Raw genomic sequence first — 21,866 nt, forward strand, 5'->3', positions numbered from 1 at the left:
TCAGCAAATAAAAGATGATTAGTCCATAAGACTGAAGAAACACTCCTGAGAAGTTATTAAATTCATCCACCAGAGGGCAGAAGGATCCTAATGAAGTGTTTATCAAACTTTGTTTTCATCCTGAAGGTCTCTGCAACACGTTCCTGCTACTAATAAAGACAAAAGATTTTACAGAAACAGACATCTCAGTAAATCGTCTCACCTTCAACCAAAGCTGTGGAAACTGTGATCCTACCCTCTGGGAACAGCAATGCAAACGATGAGGAGGATGTTCATCTCCACCTCCTGCTGAAAGGTGGTGTCCAGCACCAACCTCTGCCTGTTAATATCCTCATCTTCACATCCAAGACACAGTTCAGCATGTCTGGGTTCAGTGTCGACTTAAGAGGCTGAGGCAGGCCTAAAATGTGTCCAAAACTCGCTGCCAAACATGAGATTTGTGTGGATGTTTTTAATAAAATCATAATGATTAGATGAGTTTACTGATCTTCAATCTTTGACTCACTCTCCAGCTGAAAATTAACTGTTGCTTCTCAAACTTGTGCATTTCAAACAGTGGCGTGCACAGACTTTTTGGCGGAGAGAAAAAAAAAAAAGGGCACATATAGCGCGTTCTCACCACTGTAAACGGCACTTTAACAGTTTGTTTTTCAACAGCTGGGCCAAAAGGGGGCGCGACTGCCTGTGCACACCACTGATTTCAAAGAAAGAAGAAAAAACCTTGAAATGGCCTTAAAATATTTTGGGTATATATTGACTGAATGATGTATTTTGGGTTCATATCATTCAGTAAATGGGAATCTATAAATATGTGGACATTTGGGTGCTAATCTCGAGCCACCTGTGCAAGTCGAGTCGCACAGTGAACTTAAGCTGCCTTCATTCTCTTCCCTGCACAGATCTATAAAACAGATGCTTCTGCACTGACCTACATAGTGTCTTTGCATCTTTTCTCCAAACTCAATAACTCACTGACTTATTAACAAATTTTTGAGAAGTTTTGCTCACTACAAATGTGAGAAACCGGGTGTCATGCTGATGAAAATGTGTAACCGAATTCAGTTTCTGTAAGTGGATCTAACAGATCTACTTACCAGTCGTAGATCTATTAACATTTACTCAGAATTTACACCTCCGTGTTCCTCCAGATATGAAAAATTGTACCATCTGGTTGCTTCATAATACAGTAAAGTCCACTTCTGCAGGGTGAACAGATGCTTTTACACAAATACGGGCTTTTATTTCAAATGTATCTAAGATAAACAAGTAGTTTAAGATGGTTCCGATCAGATAAAGAGACTGAGAAATTTAATTAGTCACGGAAACTCTCACCAGATGAGAGTTTTATAGACGCAGCGCCTTTTCACAGGAGGAAATTGTTCAGATTTTCCTGCAGGTTTGACTCACTGTGAAGTGTTTATTAAACTAAACATGAAATTATTAATCATAATAATTAATGAAATATTCAATCAGTTGAAATATGTGGTTTTTATATCAGGACTTGGCAGCAACATTTGGAGTTCTGGTGCCTCCAAATGTGAATCTGGTTACCATTTCTCAAAGCAAATCAGATATTTTGGACAGAATTTCACTTATTTCTGTTCTCTGTGACACAAATGATTCATGTGTGATCTGAAAGAGGTAAAGAAAATACTGAAAGCCTTTTTCATTTTTGCTTCCCACTTTATGCAGTTTACATGAGACATTTTAGGAAAGAAAAGGAAAGAATTAAGGAGTGGTGCAGTCGGATTGACCTTCGTTTAAATCGCTTTTTTCTTTTTCTAGGATTTAAATTTCGATGTAGGTTAGATGTAGCAATGCTCAGATTAGCAGATTAGGGCAGATGAGGTTACCTCAGAAGCAAATTCCAAGCTTAAATATGACAAACCCAAAAACCCAACATTTTTAGACAAAAGATTAAGACTTATTTTAAGCGGCAGAGGTCCAATTATCGTGATCACAGCAAAACAAATTAGACAAAACACCTCCTACGGGTTTGACCCACAGCCAACAGTCAAAATGACCTTTTCTGCTTTAGTCAGCCTTGTTCTGTTAAAGGATCTCTATACAAGGAGGATCATTTCAAATGAGTTAACACTGTAAAAAGTCTAATCTTTAAAACAATTTAAAGAAACGAGTAGCAACAGTTTACACTGTCCACAGTCAGAATCAGTTAAGTTAATACAAACAAACAGCTATCGCATAAAAAAGAAAGACAAATTAATCAAAAAGTGAAGAATCAGCATCACATCTAAAAAAAAAAATCTAAAGAAGAACAAAAGCATTCAGCTAAACGACTGGAAGGAAATATGAAAGCCAGTCCAGCTGATCCAGTTAACAGAAGATCTACTGGTTTCCACTGGATTCAGCCTGGTCAGCGGGGGCCGTTACCCAGAATCCAGCTGTAATTCCTGACAGATATCAGGAGAGCCCTTCACATTTCTGACCTGCAACTCCTCAGTTACACAGGAGGATGTCCACGATTCTGGGCTGAAATTCCTCAGTCAGACAGCAGGGCGGCGCTACACATTCCAGGCCTCAATGTGTAAGGCACTGACAGTCTGTCACTGAGCTTCATCTTGAAGTAAAAAAGCAGCCGCCACAGCCGAGCGAGGAAGACTGTGAACCTGCAGTTCCCCTAATGGCCCCGAGGACCTGGATCCAAGAAAACTCAAAGTATTCGATCATGTAAAGGCCTGAACAAGCAGGTTTTGGACGATATCCATCCAAACGTTTTGGGAAATAGAGATGAGTGCTATCTGGAACCAGATTAGATTTAAAGATTAATGCCTTGCCAATAGGTCATACGAGATAGTTGCCAGCTGCTGGTTAGCTTAGCACAAACAAAGGAAATCGGGGGTTGGGGGGGGGCACATGGCTCCACACAAAGCTCAGCCAAGCAGCCGCTAGCTTTAGCATCATGAGCTGAACTGATATATTTTCATATAACTTAGTGAGACACTTTTACAGCACAGCAAACAGTCACTTTTCAAAAAAGTGGGTTTGCACTGATTTGACTGTCAGTCACAGTTAGCTGTGGGTCAAGGTTATTACGTTCTGTCACAACTTCCAGTAACTCCTCCAAGTAAACTTTGATTAAGCGCGGATTTTCAAAGCAAAGTAATGGCAGCGAGCAGGAACCGAAAATCCAGAGTTGAATTAAATGTCAGAATACGTCCGTGTTTTCCTACAGTCAGTCAGCCTGTGGCTGGCAGTCCTCTGGATCCTTCCTTTCCTGTAAAGCTTCTGTTAGAACAACAAAGGGAACGGGGCTCTGGCTGATTTAAAAAAAAAAAAAAAGTCGCTCAAACGGCAGAAAAAAACAAAACATGGTGAGGATCTTCAGACAGTAACGCAGCACCGTCCGGGTCTTCAGCTCAGCACCGACAGCTTTTGATTGGTACTGGCATGTGGACTATTGTTTTGTCATTGGCTGGGTGAACAAAGTGGGCGGGCCATCAGGAAGCGACCAGCTGGACGTAGTTGGCGGGATAGAGGCCGACCTGGCCGCTGCTCAGCTGTCCTTTACACCAGCCCTGCTCGTCCTCCTCCCCCAGCTTCAGCAGCTCCTCACCTGCAGGAACGAGGAGGAAAAGTCAGTCAGACTTTCACATTACAGGTTAAACACCAGTTGGATCCTCTCCAACTGGGTGTGAAGTTATTATTTGGACCTCTTTTGCAAACTTGCCACAACTTGAATAATAGCTACAAATGTTTAAATGATGCTTGGATGTTCAGTTTCAGGATCATCACATCAGAGTCCGTTACATACTGGCTCTACATGAATGAATTGGATTATTTTTACATGAATTAACTGGATTTAATTGGATCATGATTACAATGAATTGAATTCCATTTGGCTTGAATTGGACTATGTTAGTTAAGTGCCTTGAGATGACAATTGTTGTAATTTGGCGCAATATAAATAAAACTTAATTGAAATGAATTGAATTGAATACACTACCGTTCAAAAGTTTTGGGTCACTGTTTTGTTTTTTTTTCCAGTGAAAATAACATTGAATTAATCAGAAATACACTCTATACATTGTTAATGTGGTAAATTACTGTTCTAAGTGGAAATGTCTGGTTTTTAATGAACTATCTGAAATAGGTGTTTCCAGCAACTGTCACTCCAGTCTTCTGATGGTACTTTGTGTTTGCTAATCGTCTACATTTCCACAGATTAACAGCCAGAATGCCAAAGGGCTGCAAAGCTGTAATTGCTGCAAATGGAGCATTCTTTGACGAAAGAAAAGTCTGAAGAACAAAATTAATATTTCAAATAAAAATCATTATTTCTAATCTTGTCAATGTCTTGATTATATTTTCTATTAATTTTGCAACTAATTTGATAAATGAAAGTGTGAGTTTTCATGGGTGACCCCAAACTTTTGAACGGTAGAGCAGAACATTTGAATCACATCATTCAACAGAACAGCAACATTCAGTTCACAAAGATCAGTTGGTAGAAGAAGTATTTGACTGTATTAAGGGCCATGAACTCGTCACAATTACCATGATAAAGTTTTCTCATCTTCCTTTAAACGGCTGATTCCACCTGCCGTGGCTGAATGGTTTAATATCAGATTATTAAACATGCAGGGGATTAACCTCCCAGAATGGGTTTTATTTACATCAAATCAAGTTATTTGGTAAGATGGGCTAAAATAAATAAAAAATAAAGCTGTTTGTCATTTTCAAAATGACAAAAGGTTTTCATGCAAAATCAAAGCATGGCATCCGCTGCCTGATTATAACAGAGTTGAGTTGAGTGTCAAAGTAAAGCTAATGCAGAAATAGCTCGAAGTGAAGTACCACTGCTCAGCCGGAATAAATCTCTGGCTCCTACCAGCTATTCAGCAAGCCTTTCTCTCCTCATGTTTCCTCACAGCTAAATAAGAATCCATTAGTAGATTTTAACCGCATCTGACAAGTAATCTCATGCAGAAAAAGATGAAAAGTGACTGGGGAAGCGAAGCGCTTTTTCTCCTTTTTCACACTCTGGGGGGTTATTTCGAAGAGTCTTTTCTGCTTAAGAAGGTCTGTAACTGAGTGAAATGGCCCTGAAGTATCAAAGTGGCAGCCATGAGGGAGTCCCGTCACATTCTCTGAACGCCCACATTAAAGAAGCTTAAATCCCTGCAGCAGTGAGTCTGCTTTAAGACCTCCGCCTGACCCGCTCCTCGCCCCGTCTCTGAGGGTTAGAGGTCAGTCACCCTTTGGACGAAGCTCCTTTCACCCACTTGTTCTTCTGGTTACCACTCCGGTATTTTTAAACCTGGACCTTATTTCTGGCATGAAATACGTTCATCTGCTCACCGAGAACAGTTTGGTGAAAGTCAGCGTCCTTCTGAAGATATTTAGATTCCTCCAGATCCATATAACGGAGTGAACGGGGCTTAGAGGATGCAGCCTCTAAATAAGGCATTATCTGTCTTTATTTCACCAATACTTTAAGAGGAATGAATGAATGAACGTGTGCTATAGCTCTGTTAGCTCATAGCTGCTGTTATGTGGCTACTTGCAGCTATAGGAGAGCTATAGCTCGGTGAGTTGCTATTTTTTATGTGTGTGGCAGCTGTAGCTGCAGCAGAAGGAGACTTGTTCACCCCGGGTTTGTTTCTTCAGTAAATGCATTTATTCTGGCTACACGAGTTATTTATCTGCAATGCAGCAGCTCATTATATTGCATTTCTGCATAAAACGATGTTTTTTGAGGGTGGATTGATTCAGATGGAGCACTACTGGAGGCCTTGGTGTGAAATGAACAGCCGGCCTCTGAATTTTACAAGCTCTTTCTGCTTACTGGGCTAAACACAAAGGATTGCATTAATTTGATTAAGCTACAGAGTTTCTCCAAACTCGTACTCATCGTCTGATGCTCCAGAAACTGAACTCAGATGGACGGATTCATGCTGAGCTGACATGCAGTTGGAGGTAAGATTGAATGTGTGTGTTTTACGCATCACAATCTTACAGCATTTCATCATCTGCACTCATGTCTGACAACAATGTGGTTGACATGAATAAATGTGTTAACAGGAGGCATCACAGGTGGAAACGAAAGAAAACAAACTTTCGGACATCATGTGCACGTCAGTTAAGTTAAATGAAGGATTGAATTTTCCCAAAAAGAGAATTATTACAATCAGAATGCCTCCGCTGTGATGCCTCTCCTCCTTAAAAGCATTAGTGTGGGTTAATACCTGCTTTAAAGCTGAGCTCATCAGCCTCCTGGCCCGTGTAATCATACAGCGCTCGCACTGGCACCCCCACTACCTGCTCCTCATCGTCCTCCGCCTCCCCAACGCCATTCACTGCCTGCACCTTCTTTGGACTCTCCTCGTCTGACCAGTCTGACGAATAATCTTTCACCCTGAGGGCAGAGAGGAGGAAGGTGAAAGTCAGACAAACACAAGCATACAGCCAGCGTCACACCCGCAAAGCACCAAACGCATCTTTAATGCTGAAATCATGCTGCGTGACTTCAGCACCTGTTCCAGAAGAAAGAAAACGCCATTAGCAATCTGTGACTCAGCACAGAAAATACAAACATTCCCAGCTTTTACTAACGGTGAGTGTCGCTCCTTGGCGGCTGCTTTCTTGGTTTTAGCTTCTCCACAGGTTGCCTCACATCACATGTGCTCCACTGAGGTGTTGTAAATAAACCCCCGGAGGCTCTGTCGCTACGCCGGGCATCTCCTGGCAACCGCAGCTGTCGTCAGCTGCAGAACAGACTGTGTGAAAATGCCAGAGCGGTGGAGCTTCAGTCCAAGAGTGTGACTGTGGAAGCCATAACCAGCACAGCACGCCACAGCCTGATAGCATTGTTCAACAAGGTGCTGAAGGTCACCCACAATTTGAAGATTTAGCGTTTTTTTTCCCCTTCTCTTTCACTGAACACTAACCATCTTACCACCCCGTCTGTTTTCTCACATTTTACACTGACAAAGTCAGTAAAACGCCCATTTACTGTGGTGCACTTTGTCCCAAAATCCCTCTTTTAACATAAGAAGAGAGAAGAGATGATCGTATTTGTTCCGTTTAATGCTTCAGCGTCTCACATGCAGGAATATAAACGAAGGGAGGATTTTAAAACATCAGCACTTGCTAAATGCAAGGTAGAAAAGGGGTTATAAAGAGTTCAACTGTATTATTGGACAAAAGGGAAACAAAAGCACAATTAAATTGGTATTTGAGTTTTTCCTCCAGGCTGCAACAGTGCCTGCCAGAGATTAAAGAAGGCCGTGACACACAGAATCGTTCTCAGCTTTTAATTATGCAAACAGACTAATGTTTCAACGCTGCAATGTCCACATCAGTGAGTTTTGAGTGGTTTCTTTTATTCTCCGAGTACGCCTGATTCTGTTGGGTGATGCTCAGAGAGCCCAGAGATGGTGCTTTGTTTGTGGGGCACAGTCAGGAACTGACATGGTGGGATTAAATGAGGAGGAAGAGCTGGTGGGTACAGCTGCCACGATTAATTACACACACTGGAAACGGCAAATTAAAAGAGCCACTAACTGTCTGCAAAAGCAGCAGAAAGTGGCAGACAGACTGCAGCCAATCTCAGAATAAAGCAGTAAATAATAAAAAGGTTATGCTCTAAAACACAAACTAACAAAACTCAGTGGGAAGGTGCTGCAGCGTCACTCTTTCTGTAGGAGTCTTGGTCCACTGATGCAGTGAGAATCTGGATGCAGCTAACAGCTAACTCAGTTTTGCAGTTATCTTAAATACAGCAAAAATGTCTGGTGAAACAAAAAGTGGGAATATAAATATAAGCATAAATTAGTGAGGATAGTGAGGGTAATCATCTATGCAGCCTCCTCTGAACTGAAGACGAGAGGGACGAGAGGGTATATACAGGATATAGAGCAACTTTCCTTAAATATCATATTGTATAATTACAATCTATTACCACAGCATGGCTTCATAGTGGAAGAGACACCTGCCTGCAGTCCAGACCTGTCACCACCTAAAATAAGCATTTAAAAGAAGACCCAGGACTGCTGAGCGGCTAGAATCCTCTATCAGACAAGAATGGGACAACGTTCCTCTCTCAAAGGTCCAGCAGCCGGTCTCCTCAGTTCCCAGATGTTTACAGATGTTGTTAAAAGAAAAGGGGATGCTACAGAGACCTGTCCCAACTTTTTTCAGATGTGTTGCTGCCAACAGATTCAAGATTAGCTTAATTAGCTGAAACAATAAAATGTCTCAGTTTCAACATCGTTTAATATGTTCTATTGTGAATAAAATGTTGATTTATGAGATTTGGAAGTCATTGTGTTCTGTTTTTATTTGATTTTTCTTTGTCTTTTTTTTTTAAACTGGTGTTCAACATGCACACACACAGCTTTCTATTGACTAATTAGAGAGCATGATGTTCAGGATGTCAGCTCCTCAGGGAGGCCCACAAGATAGCAACACAAGTTAACTACGTGCTGCTACTGTTAGTCTCCAATGTGCATGCACACACACACACACACAGGGGAGGCCCAGATACACATAATTGTAGTCTTGTGTTTAGTCTGGACTAAACAGCCCACAGATACATGCTGTTTGAAGGCTTCACAAAAACAGCAACCGCAGCCTCCTCTTAAATCGACGAAGTTTGTGAACATGTTGTGCATCTCTCTGTGTACACATGCACAGGAAAAACAAGCTCTTTAAAAATGAAGTGGAAAACTCTATAAACCTTCCGCAGTCTCACTTTGGCCCCATTTCAAGTCTCTGGATCTGGATAAAACCCAGATGGGATGTTCTCAGTGAGCATCTCTGCGTTACAAACCAGGTGAGGGTTGGGCCTCCTGCAGCCAGGATGGAGGCTGCGCTGCACCTGAAGCTGCCAGAAACACCAGCAGCAGCCACAGATTCATATATTTAGTTAACTAATCGACACTGTGGAGCTGTATAAGGGAGGAAGGATTGATCCGGCTGTTCTGAAAAGAAACATGGCAACATGCGTCTTCCTACCTGCCGGTATCCGTGGTGATGGGACTCGGCGGGACGTCGCCTCCACCTGAGGAGACGATGTTTGTGAGGGTGACCACATTCTCCTCTGAATGCCCTCCTCGCTCCTTTCTGCTGATGGAGCGACTCGCCTCTGGAGACCACTCCTGCACAAAAACACACAAAGTTAGATCTTTTTTTAATTCAGCATTCAACATTTGATCAAAATTAAATAAAACATCAACCTGAAGACTTTGAACCAACTTTAAGAACAGCACACAGTAATCAGCATTATCTGTTGATTACAGAATGAGTTATTTCTCACTTGTGAACCTAAGAAAGTACTGAAAACACATTCAAACGTTACTGGCTCTTAGAGCTTGGCATCAACATTTAATCAAATTAAATTGAAGGATGCAAAAATCAAACAGCCGGTGGTGTACACAGTCAAAAACTGCAGCAAGATAAGACAAGAAAGGGAATCGTGTCTTGTAAGAGACGAGGAAATGGTTCATTTCTGCAAAGTTAAACATAAAACTTAAAACCAAAGACAAAGCTGCATGTAGTTTGAACACAAAGTAAATGCAGGTTCAACCATTTATGCAGCAGAGTGATGAGAAAGCATCTCTCCGGATTCAGATAAAGTAAAAAAACAAATCAGGAAACAGCTTCACCACACAAACGTAATAAAAAACACAGCAGAGGAAAGCTAAAGGACCAACGACAGCACCAACACAAGCTCTGACTTTTCACCACACCTTTAACAGGTGGCCCCAACAAAAAGCCACGAAGGGAAAACGTGCGTTTAAAAACCGACACAGAATCACGCCACTTTTCCTCATGATTATCCCCCATTTGCTGGAGCTGACTGATCAATAAAGTTCGTTCTCTTTAAATGACGTCATCTTCTTCAAAAGAGTCATCTGTTTACAACTTTTAAAAAAGTACAATGCCTCAACTTTGCTGCAAATAATTGTATTTAATTCTTCAAAAGGCCAAAAACTTAAAATGTACTTAAATTCTATCATCATAACAGATTTCAAACGGAACCGCTGGATTTAATGGGATGCTATAATATGAAATACTGGAAAGGTGTTTAAAACACAGTAAATATCCTGTAGGATCGTCTCGCAGCCTTAGGACAAGAGTTTTAATTAAAAAGGTATTTTCAGTTTTTAATTCTTGACTTGATGGTTGAAGAATGAAACTTAGAAACGTCTGCAAAACTGAAAAAAGGACATTTTTCTGTCCATATTGTCCCATTCAAATTCAAGTCACTGATGTTAGCCTACAAAGTGCTTAATGGAACGGCTCCCATCTACTTGAATGCTCTTCCAAAGGCTTACGTCACGACTCGGTCCCTCCGGTCGTCACAGGATTGTCATCTAGCAGCTCCTACAGCAGGCCTAAGACAATCCAGACTCTTCTCATGTGACCTACCGAGCGCTACCAGAACAGGGACGTCCCTGTTTATCTTCCCAGCTCTTCAGAGAGCATCTCCTACCCTGTACCTATCTCTACACTGTCACCTCTGACAGAGCCTGACTGGTGTTAGCTTAGCTGTTAGCTTAGCTGTTAGCTCTAACGTTAGCTCCTCCTCTGTTATATCCTCATATGTAAGTTGGATAAAAGAATCTGCTGAATGCAGAAACCCAAAGTGGCGCCCTGGAGTATCTTCTTTTGTCTGATTCATCAACCGAAACTCTAAAATATATTAAAATTACATTCACAGACGAACAATCAGATTACAGAAACTGGTAGGACAAAAATGTGGCTTTTTACTTGAAATAAATACAAACTTATGGACTTACTAACTCTACGAGTGGACAAATAAGGAGCATCATTACTCAATACTAATTTAATTCAATAATAGATTCGATTTATCACTCAATCAAATAAAATGCACAAGAGTACCGACGGGATGAAAGAGAAAAATGACGGAGCTCCAAATATCCAACTTATATATTAATAGGATAAAAAACACCATTCAAAGTTCCTACAGTGTGTGATAATTTATTTAAATAAGAAACAAAAGCTTGGAATCCTGTCTCGTATCACACCCAGACAACAAACACACATTTAAAATAATAACAGGGTGGATACAGTTACTGCTATTTACAGTCTCAGAGGAACTGATGAGCCAAATGTCCCCACAGGTACAGAAGGAATGACGCGGACGTACACAGCTCGTTGTTATCCAGGAAACAGATGAAACATTTCCTCCACCCTGAGGACACTTCGCTGCCCCCTGCGCTGGAAAAGCCTCCATCTTTACTCAGCAGAGCAGCTAAGCTTTGAGTTTTGTGAATGAGGGAAGCTGACAGAGTCCTCACAAGAGCAGAAATGCCCGCGTAAGCGTGTCTCAGTGTGTGTGCTGGGACAATGGCGCTCTGTTTGCGTGTCAGCAGCACTGTGGGAACGCCAGGAGATTCCTCAGAGGACAGAGGAGACATTTCTCTCTGCCAACTGCTCCCTCGGTCTTCAACTGTGGAAAAAAACCGAGCAAGCTAAGAAAATGTTTACTCACGCTTTACCAAAACAGAGAAATATTCTCACGTCCTTCAGCAGGATGAGCTCCACGCCGATCCACGTTACTCTACTTTCATAAACACTTCGCAGCAGGCTGCAAATTATTCAGGTCAGTATAGTTCTTTACATGCTGAATAAGTCTGAGTTATACCTGCTTCTAAATTCATGAGACCCGCAACACTACAAGGCATAAATGTGCTTGTGAGCATGTTTCTGGGTGAATGAAGTCACTGCCAACTCAAAAACTTGTAACACGACCCTGCTTTTTGTTTGTGGCGGCCTCCATCTGAAAATATGCCATTCAGTGAGACGTTTAGATTTTTGCAGGATAATGTTACATCACACTCTCAGCTCAGAGCAGAAATATCCAGTCTCCTCCTCTTTATCCCGACTGAGCTTCAACTTCAAGTCATGTTGCATTCACCGTACCTCAGAAGTGGGAAATCAGAACTCTGTTTTGCTTTGCCATCAACACCAAATTCTACCTCCAACATTCTCTTGGTAAGCTACCCTTCAACCTGACTTAAAATGTGTAAGTAAGGTCTGATCAACCTTGAACAAACTCCTGCAAAGGAAATCTGACTTTTTGTTCGTGGTGACTTTGATTTTTTTGCCCGTCATAACTTCAAAATTCCAAGCTCCTACTTGTTATTGAATGCAGCATCAATATTTTGGTACAGCACAACAGCAGAGCCCACCATGACAAAACCAATCCTCTAAATATCTGTGAAAAGTCTTCTTAAATAATCAGGTTAGTTCATAGATCCTTGAAAATCAGGCTTGATGAGTTGTCATGAGTTGTCATGTCATGATCGAGATCGAACACTCAGAAGACAACGTGCACTAAAAGAAAACCTGTGTAGACTTTTTGTGTCGTTAAGGCAGCTGACAGAGATGAAAAGGAGCCTTCCTCTGGGTTATTCTGGCCAAAGAAGAGCAAAGACTATTTTCTTCTGCAGATTTTACAGAAAAGGGGTCACGATGTCAGATTTTAGTGTCGTTTATCTATTTCTATAAGTTTGTTGTACTTTTATTCTGGTTTTAATCGACTTTTATTTGTGTATCCTCATTAAAATGTTTCACTAACTAACACCTTTGCTTATCTGTATCTTATGTGTCTGCGATTTAAATGATTTCTTTAGATCTAAATAAGATATAATGGCTTCAATTCTTCCTCATTTCTTCACCCGTGTCCTGGAGGCAGACTTTATGTTACATTCAGTGTTTGCTTTTAATCTGTCAACTGGGAAATTTCTCTAACATTGATTAACCTATCAGTAAAATGCTGGAAATCAGAGATTTTATAGCATGTGACCATCAATTACGATGAGGAAAAACGTACAAAACAAACAGAAACTAAGGACCGGGAAAGGATCCCTGCTCCTTTAGACGAGTAATGCATCTATACAGAGAACAGATAAACAATCAGCTACGTTTGCATTTCTAAAATAGGTTCAAATACACCAGGAACACTGTTCAGTTTGAGCTGTAATCAGAATAGAAACCTTCAGTTGCAGTTTCTGCATTCAGGAGTATTACATTCCAGCTCCTTTGTAAGATCTGAAATTAGATCAACCAGTTCTGGAAGAACAGGCACACAAATGGAGCTGCGACTGTTAACAAAAGAAAAAGGGAGGCAGGAATCCAGGTGATCTCTATTATAATGCAACAATCAGGGCTGCACATCGCTCACAAACATAAAGTAGGACAATAAAATACAAGATTCACTGACTGCATCACAGGAACCAAGAGCGAACAGAGTGAAACTGTGATTTTTGGCCTTGTTATTATCAGAATTCTTATCAGTTTTCAGGTCAAGTAGAGGAGATAAATACAGAAGCATCCTGTAATTTGCATTTCTAAAAACAGTTTGGAACAAATAGAAACATGCAGCCGAGTCAGCAGTTCAAAGGGAGCACTCACAACGAGCCGTTGCACCTGGCTGGAAACGTGGCTCCAACGAGAGAGCCGTCAGCGGATTCAATGGAAAGGATTTTAAAACTCCTCCCACAAAGTAATTCAACGGGCAGAGTGGGAAAAGATGTTGTGTCTCTGCAGTCAGCTGTGCCCTGAGTTAGGAGCAAGAACAAGCAAAATGGCTCTGCATTTTAAAACTGAACCAGAAGGTTATGGAGACAGCTGTATTTCCGCTAAACGCAGACAGTCTCAGTGAAGCGAAGCAACTGATGACCAACATTTGGTAGACGTGTCAAAATGATGCAGTTCCTCCATCGTGTGCATCCTGAATGAAGCCAGGACTACACCGCCTGCCCATTCCCCCGTTATCTTTGCACTTTTAGTGGATAATGATGCTGCGTTTGTGCATTTATGTGTTGAGTTAATCATCATACGGTTATGGCAGATAAAATATGCATCAACAAGAAGAGACTTGAGAAAAAAAAAAACCTTGATTTCTGTTTCCTTTACGTCACGACAACTGAAAAACATTTCGATTCTGGCCGAGGCGGCACAGAGCTGTGGAGATACGATCTGTTGTCTGCGTTTCATATCTGTAAATATTTGTTTGTCCTCAGCGGCCCGGGCTGCAGAGCCGGGGTGAAAACTGGACGTGTCCACCAACAGATGAATAAACCCGAGAGAGAGTGTGTGTCGGTGTGTGTGTGTTCGGCATTCCTAACCCCACTCAGCGCCCTCAGCTACAAAACCAGGCATTCATTGGAAGCTGTTTAATATTCAGTGTGTTGCTCTAAAACACACACACACACACACACACACACACACACACACAGAGCCAAGCCTCCATCACTTCAGAGGACGTTGCATCAATTTCCTCAAATCTTACGGCATTAATCTACAAACTAAAAGTTAATGATTTACCTCATGAGGACTGACCTTATTTCACAGAACTCACAATGTGACTCCACGCTTTTTTTTTTTTTCATCAAATAGTTCCAAGAACAAAGCGACTGAGTGTAAACAGTTCCCAGTGTGAGCTCAGGGTGTGTTCGTGTGCGTGTCCACACCTCAAACTGGGGCCAGTTCATGCTCATGCCCGGCCCGTGGGTGTTCCTCCACCATCTGAGGTCTTCAGCGTCGCTGGCAGCTTGGATGGTCTGACCGAGGTCCCGGTACAGGTCTTTGAAGCTGGTGGACAAAGAGACACGTCACTTCATCTCATCTTTTGTCCATCTCTATGTGCTGCAACACTTGTCAAAAGCCAGGTTTACAGTCATTAGTGAAGCAAATCTAAAATGATCTTCAGAAAAGCTGCAAAAGAGATGCGAATCAGACACTTTTATCCACCTTTTCTTTAGTAAATCAGCTAAACAGAGAGGTGCTGCTGCGATGCAGGCTGCATAACCTCTACTGCTTCTGCCCCAGGAGGAGAAGTGGACGAGAATACAGTGGTGGGAATGGAGAAAGCTCTTTAGGGATTACTTTTGTAATGTGAATTTTATCACATCCGGGAAGACGCAGTTAAGGCAAGTTTATCGCTTGAGTCAGAATATTTCAATATTTCACAGATCAGATGTTTGCTATTAGCCACAAAAACCCAACTAAAGTTGGCATATACGTCTTTTTTTGTACTCAAGGATATTTTACATCTTACATCTTCACCAAAATGGCAACGGAAACCTGGCTTCAATTACCTTTCTTGTCTGTTATATTACAGATAAAAGAATTTTTCCAGCTTCTTATCAGGTCAAGGTGATATGTTTGACTCTGCATGGGGGGCAGGGATTTGCAGCTCTTCTGATAAATGATCACACTTCAGGCCGCTATACTCAATCTATTAATCAAAAATATTAGAAATGCTTATGCAGCGGCACTCTAAGGACACAGAATCTGCAGCTCCTCTCTGCAATGTCAAAAGATGGCAGCCATTTTCTTTCTTCCATGCTACATCCTCACTTCCACATCTATGACAACAGCCAGTCTAGACAGATCAACTTGGTTTTATTCTTTGTTGAAATCCCAAACATTTCGCTTTCAGTGTCTGTAATTTCTTAAAACTATTTGCAGAATGTGGGAAGAGTCACGCTGCAACATGGTCCTTAGTCTGTAATGCTGTCAGCCCTCCCAGGCTAACTCGCAGGTGTGTTTTACGCCTCACATATTTTACACATCTGAAAGCAGAGTGTGAGATCTTCTTGTCACAGTTGCCTGACAGTAATAAACAATGGAGATAATCATGGAGGCAGAGCTGCAGCACAGCAGAGAGGGTGGCCTCGTTTGTCCCTGTGATGGCCTGGCGACCTGACCGGGGAGAACCCCACCTCTCAGCCAGCTGGGATAGGCTCTGCCCCCCCCCCGCAACACCTGCTTCAAGTGGAAAGAGTTTCAATTTGTGACGATAACGTCAAAAATACCTCATAGATAAGACTTGTTTGGGTGTTCTAAAAGCCAAAAATTCAACTTTACATACAAAACATTTAGGTTGAAATTCCTGTTCACTGTATTCATTTTGCAAAAACAATTAAGTATGCAAGAAATAGCTTATAAATAGCATATTTTCAGCTATTTTTGCCTCCTGAGCTGGTACATTTGTCCAAATCTGAAGCCATTTACCAAAACCTAGATACAGCACTTTCAGGTCCCTACAACAGCAGCCGTGTTTCCATCCAAAAGTGATTCGAATCATGCGTGTTTCCATCAAAAGTTCAGACTTCTCCGCAGGTTGGCATGACAACCAGCCTGTAAACGTTTTACCGGCTTCCCGACCCGGAGTGTATCACCATGGAGACAGGACTTGAACCTTTATTAAGAATCGGGCAGGTGGTATTGGAGCTGTCAGCCCAGTCAGGGTAACCCTGACCCACACAAACCTTCCGCTGTCCGCCATGTTGGGGTGAAAGTGCGCGACGTCAGACCTGATGCGAACACAGCTGTTTCCATCCCTTTCGAATCAACAAAAACCCGGAGCTATTTTCATTTGTGCAAATCAGGGGATTTTAATTCGAATTATGGCGTTTCCATCATAATTTTCTGATGCCATACTTCTCGAAGCGCATCTCAACAGGCTGATGGAAACGCACCTGATGTTCCTGAGATGATTTTAAGAACCAAACAGCACGAAACTGAATATGCTCAAGTGACTGTTTCTGTGTATTTGTTCTTGTTATAAACCAGTCAGACTGAATTTTGGGGTGATGAAGGCTCACATGAAGGCAGTGATTTAACCTGAAAGATAGGCCCTTGTGTTTGGTAACTGACTTCAGGTCAATGACAGGCTCCACAAGTTGATGTTTGTATCTCAGTTAGTCTGCACTTTAGTTAAGACGAGGCGACTTTTGAAGGTCAGGCGGTCTGTCATTAGCCGGGCTGGGGGAGAAGCCTCATCACCAGCTTGGTGACTCATTTGTGTAACTTCCGTTCAAACTGTGAAGTTGGTCTAATAAAAACAGCTACTTTAAGGTACATTTGTTCAATAACTGCAGTTGGACTTTAACATCTTAGCAGTGGCTTGTGTAAATACAATGGGGGGGTCAAAAGTTAATAGACAACAGCAGGAGTTTTCTATTAACCGCTGTGCACACACAGACATGTTCCCACACACACATCCAGCCAGGGCAGCTCTGCATGCCTTCATTCTGAATCATGGGTAGTGAATCCTGTAATCGCTCTTTTTCTTTGAGCATGCGTGGTTGCGTGCGCTCGTCCTACCCCTGTTTGGAGGACAGGTCCAGGTGCGTGTGGATGTCCAGCAGCACGTCTTTGAAGAAGCGCAGCCTCTTGCGCTCGGCCTCCTGGGTGAGGTCGAACACCTGCTCCATGTCCTCCATGTATCGAGGGTTGCAGCGGTTCAGCTCCTCCAGCGCCTTTTTGTAGCGCTCCTTCACCTGTCACACAAGCACAGAGCACATGCTGAGCCGCTGGAAAACCTTTAATCCCCACACATTCAAAAAGACAAAGAGGGGGGATGTTACTGGGTTCCCATTAAAACACACCCCACAATTAAAATGCATTTTCCATCCATTACATGCAACTTTAAAACGTTCATCAAGATCAGCAATACATGGGGATGCTTCCACAGAAAAGGGCTTAAAAGAATAAAACCACAAAGAAGAAAAGGGCTTAAAAGAATAAAACCACAAAGAAAAGTAACACAAACATGATCGAAAGCTGAGACAGAAAGCAACGTGTGAGTTATATCAGTGTGATCTGCTCCCACTGCACTTCATGCATGTTCACACTTGCAGTTTAGATTCCTGTTTTCAGACTAAAGCAGAAAGTATTCTGCTGTCCAAGGACATTTTGATGAGGTCACACTCTGATTGGACGGCTTCTCTGACGTACGCTTTGTTGAGGGAACTTACAAAATTCTTCAGTGTGCTTTAATGTGTGGGTCTGAATAGGCTCTTCAGTAGCAGTAGAATGTGGACAGGAGTCAAAATAACACCAGGGGTTCCTGAGCTGTGCAAAGAAATAGAGATTCAGTGATTCTGAACTGTACATTATTCCTCTGGTTAAAGCAGATGCAAAGCCTGATATCAAGAATCAAGTACTAAAGGTCTGTGCTGCATATTTCAATCAAACCTGCACCATTCCCACTTCTTCAGAGGACCCACAGGAGTTTATTTTAATGCAACAAAACCTTTCAAGTGTCAACATGCGCTTCATTTCCTTACTGCAACTTATGCCCTCGTGTTAGCAGTTAGAAAAGCAGCATTTACAGTCTGCAAACACTGCACTCAAGCATGGCTCCTGCTCCTCATTTCCACCAATGAAAGTGAGCTGGGGATGCATTGATGGAGAGGGTAAAGGACAGTCTGCAGTCTCAACAAATCAATAAACCTGATAAAGCCTAATTTACCAATTGCTTCACAGTGGTTTCCCTCTAAAGCACAAAATAAACATTTATAGCTCCACGCAATCTCACAGGAAGCTGCTGCATTGCCAGGTTTTTGAGTGTTGTGCACTCAGAGAGCAGAAGGGAGGAAGGAAAAAGCTTGATTTAATCTTTTTTGCAGTCCTCTGTGCGCCGTCACTGTCTGAGGGTTTCAAAAATGTCAAAAATAGGAAGAGACATTGAAAATTCAGACAGTCAGAGGGCTGAGCCTCTACAAAGAACTTCGAGTGAAGGTTACTTCGGGTCGATTTCAGTCAAAAAGTCATTTTTCTAAAAACATTCGGCCATGTTTGAACTTAAATATCACATAAAACAACTAGCACAGTGTTGAGCATTTCCAGTAAAAACAGAATTTGGAGGGTTGCCTCATCCTCTTCCTCCACATCTACAACACAGTCTGCTCTGTGGCCTTACCTGGTTTCGTCCCCAGTTCTGCATCGACTGTGGTGAAATAATGAATTCATGGAGGAGTTTCAGTGGATGCAAAATGTCCATTCGCCCGAGTGCATCATGAACAGTTTAAATTGTGCTTTTTAGCATTTCTGGGCCAGACACTGGTGTGGAGAAAGATATAGTGCAAGACGGCTCATATAAAAGCATTCAAACAGCAAATAATGAGAGGCTTTAACTGCAGCAGCTACCGAAATGCTTCTGAAGACCGGGACTGCAGTTTGTGTGCTTCTCTCTTTCAGGCCCGATGCAACGCGGGTGTGTTTTACAGTATACAGAACACTGATGCAACATAAGGGGAAATGTAGTGATGTATAATAGAAGCAAAGGGTTTACACTCCCAGACAGTCTTTATTTCATAGATCCATCTTGAATGTGTTGGTGAACAGTTGTTTTACTCACACTGTTCTGTTTTTAGGAGGCTTTTTCTGTTTAAACGACGCCTCCGGTTGACACATGTTACGAAGCAGCAGCTCAGAAGTGAGATTGCCTTACTGTGCCACGCAGCAAGAAACCACAGATCATGTTATGCAACCAGCCTGAATAGTTGCAGGTGTGTGTGTGTGTGTGTGTGTGGGGGGGGGGGGGGGGGGGGGGTTACACTAACTGCAGGGTGAACCTGGCTTTTCTTTCCACACTATTTAAAGATAATGAATTAAACTGCAGTGTTTAGATGAGCAGCGAGTTCCCAGCAACACGACTGCAGGGCGTTCAGACGGTGATACGTGGGGACGTCTTTTCTCCAAACTGTCTGAATGAGCCGTGATACTGGATCCACTTCCTTGTTGAGGTCGACATTGTTTAAGACAGCGCCGACTGATCCTGAATGGGTCTCAGGATTTCCCCGTGTTTGGTTGTTCATTTCCCTCGTCAGCGTTCTTCTCTGCTGTTGGGTTTGGTGCAGAGCGGGGAACAGAGGAGGCAAGCCCAGTCATGTTTTCAAGGCAAAAACACACACACGGGTATGTTTTACTGGACTCACGACACACCCAGACAGGTACAAGCGGAGCTGCTCATGGGACTCCGTGTGTTTATGTGTGTGTGTGTGTGTGTGTGTGTGGGGGGAATCTTCGTACTTTCTCGGCCTCCTGGTTGCAGCGCTCCACCCGAATCGTGAATTTGCGGACTTCCTCCTGAGACTTGGACGGGTCGGCCTTGGCGTGGGTTTCCCTGGTAACGGCCGTCCACTCCTCCTTCCTGGCCAGGTTGTAGCTCTTCTTACTGGACTCCACCTTCACGCACAGACAGAGCAGCACACAAAGATCCAACATGTCATCACTTTTCATAAAACTCCTCACACTATCATGACAAACATAATTAACTTCTGGCTAAAGGCTCCATTTAAAGCAGCAGAAATAAGCAAATACAGCCAAAACGTACTATGTGTTTAGGGTTATTTATATAGAGCAATGTTCATCGTGTAATCATCTGTTCCGAGGAACGCCACGTTACATTTTCAATCGATACAATCAGACAACTCGTTAAGTAACAGTCAGTGGGGCGACATGGCGTTGTAAAGAATCCGATTAATGGCTAAATTACAATGAGACTGAGCTACTAAGTTCATGTAGACAACTTAGTCTGACTAAAAATTGGACTGGATCAGATCAACGTGCATGTATACAGTGAATTGGACTTTGTGTTCTGCGCATGCTTGAGATTTTTTCCCGGGATCATCACCCAGAAGTCGAAGGAGACGATATTCCTGTTGTTGCCGTCAGAAAGAAAGAAACAACGCGATGGAGAATGCGCCGTTGTGCATCGTCTGTGCCATAACCAGCTCATCACAGATGGAGAGGGACGCAGCTTCATCTCGCTCTGCGTTCGCCATCTTTCTGAATGCCTGAGTTTGTTGTTGTTGGTGGTGAAGACTCAACAGGAAGTGGCTCTATTAGCGATAGCTGAAATGGGGACAGCGCCACCTATGGTACCGGGGGATGACATGCTTTGTGCCAGTGAGTCGATTCATTCACCGCCACGTTTACTTGGATAATTCCCAAATTAAAAATCTAATTAATCTCATCATGTAAACCCACTGAAACAGACACTTAATGTTGACTTAATAAAGTTTAGGTCAACTTTCAAGCAAAAATCTTAAAAAATAACAACATATTTCCAGGTTTCAGTGTCTAAAAAGTGATGATTTGCTGCTTGAGGTAAAACTTTGGGGCTTTGTCGTCAAACAGAAAAATAAAAAGTCATGTCAGTCCAGCATAATTTAGTGTAATAGATGACATTCACAATGGCTTTGTGTATTTTTCACAAACTAGCTCTTTAAAAAGTGCTCCCACTGACTCTACGGTTGATTACAGATCACAGCGAGCTGTGATTAAAGGACACACAGCATTCGGTGTCCTGGCAATCCGCTCCAGCAGCTGCACCTTTCTGCATTTGTTGTGATCATTTCTGTCTGAAATATGCTGAGGACGGTTCTGAACTGCTCCAAAGTCTTGAGCCACCCTTCATAGGTGCACTGATTTATTGAAATACAGAAAATAATGTATAATTCTAATGATTTGGCCTGAGACTTCAGTTTTTTTACAGTTAGAAAAACTATTTTATCCATTTGTGTTGATTTTTACATTCTTCACACCTCACACATGCTTTTTGTACGAATGAAGTTCCAGGTTGTCGTGTATTTTGTGCAGAAGAAGAAACAAAAGATTTTTTGTGGGCACACAAAAGACCAGAAGAAGAAAGCCCGATAAGCAAAGAAAGCCTGAGCTGAGCCTCACCTCTTTCAGTTTGCGCACCCAGGGTTTCTGAGCTTTGCGGAAGCCGTCGTCAGCATCCTTGGTCTCCCTGAACCCGCCAATCATCTGCTTGTGGAAGGCATCTTTCTGCCAGTTTCGCACCTTCTCGCTGTCTTCGCCCGCCAGCCGCTCTCGCAGCTCCATATGCAGCTCGCTGAGGCGGTCGGCCGCCTGCATGAAGGCGTGCCACGCCTTTTCCAGGGTGCCATACTGCGGCCCTGAGGAACAGAGAAGGGGCGGAGCCACACATCAACCATCGAGGTCAGATTATTGCAAAACACAGTTCAGCAAAAACTCTGCTTTAAAAGGTTTTTCTGGGGAACAATTTCAAACCTTTCCAGCCATTTTTGCTGAACTGTCTTTAGGGTTTG

At 42.5% G+C, this 21,866-nt stretch overlaps 1 protein-coding gene across 2 annotated transcripts in view; it reads right to left on the minus strand.

The window, feature by feature from the left end:
- Positions 1-1,662: 1,662 nt before the first annotated feature.
- The window catches only part of pacsin3 (protein kinase C and casein kinase substrate in neurons 3), a 42,411-nt gene continuing 22,207 nt past the window's right edge, over positions 1,663-21,866 (minus strand). For both annotated transcript variants that reach the window (XM_072379955.1, XM_072379956.1), the window contains 7 exons: positions 21,478-21,713; positions 19,819-19,974; positions 17,107-17,282; positions 14,466-14,586; positions 8,977-9,119; positions 6,207-6,376; positions 1,663-3,574 (listed from right to left, as the gene is read on the minus strand). In XM_072379955.1, the coding sequence (XP_072236056.1) occupies positions 3,459-3,574; positions 6,207-6,376; positions 8,977-9,119; positions 14,466-14,586; positions 17,107-17,282; positions 19,819-19,974; positions 21,478-21,713 (1,118 nt within the window). In that variant the 3' untranslated portion in view covers positions 1,663-3,458. The remainder of the gene's footprint in view (positions 3,575-6,206; positions 6,377-8,976; positions 9,120-14,465; positions 14,587-17,106; positions 17,283-19,818; positions 19,975-21,477; positions 21,714-21,866) is intronic.

Source organism: Leuresthes tenuis, unplaced genomic scaffold (assembly GCF_036924035.1).
Source record: "Leuresthes tenuis unplaced genomic scaffold, fLeuTen1.0.hap1 SCAF_2, whole genome shotgun sequence".
Lineage (NCBI taxonomy): Eukaryota > Metazoa > Chordata > Actinopteri > Atheriniformes > Atherinopsidae > Leuresthes > Leuresthes tenuis.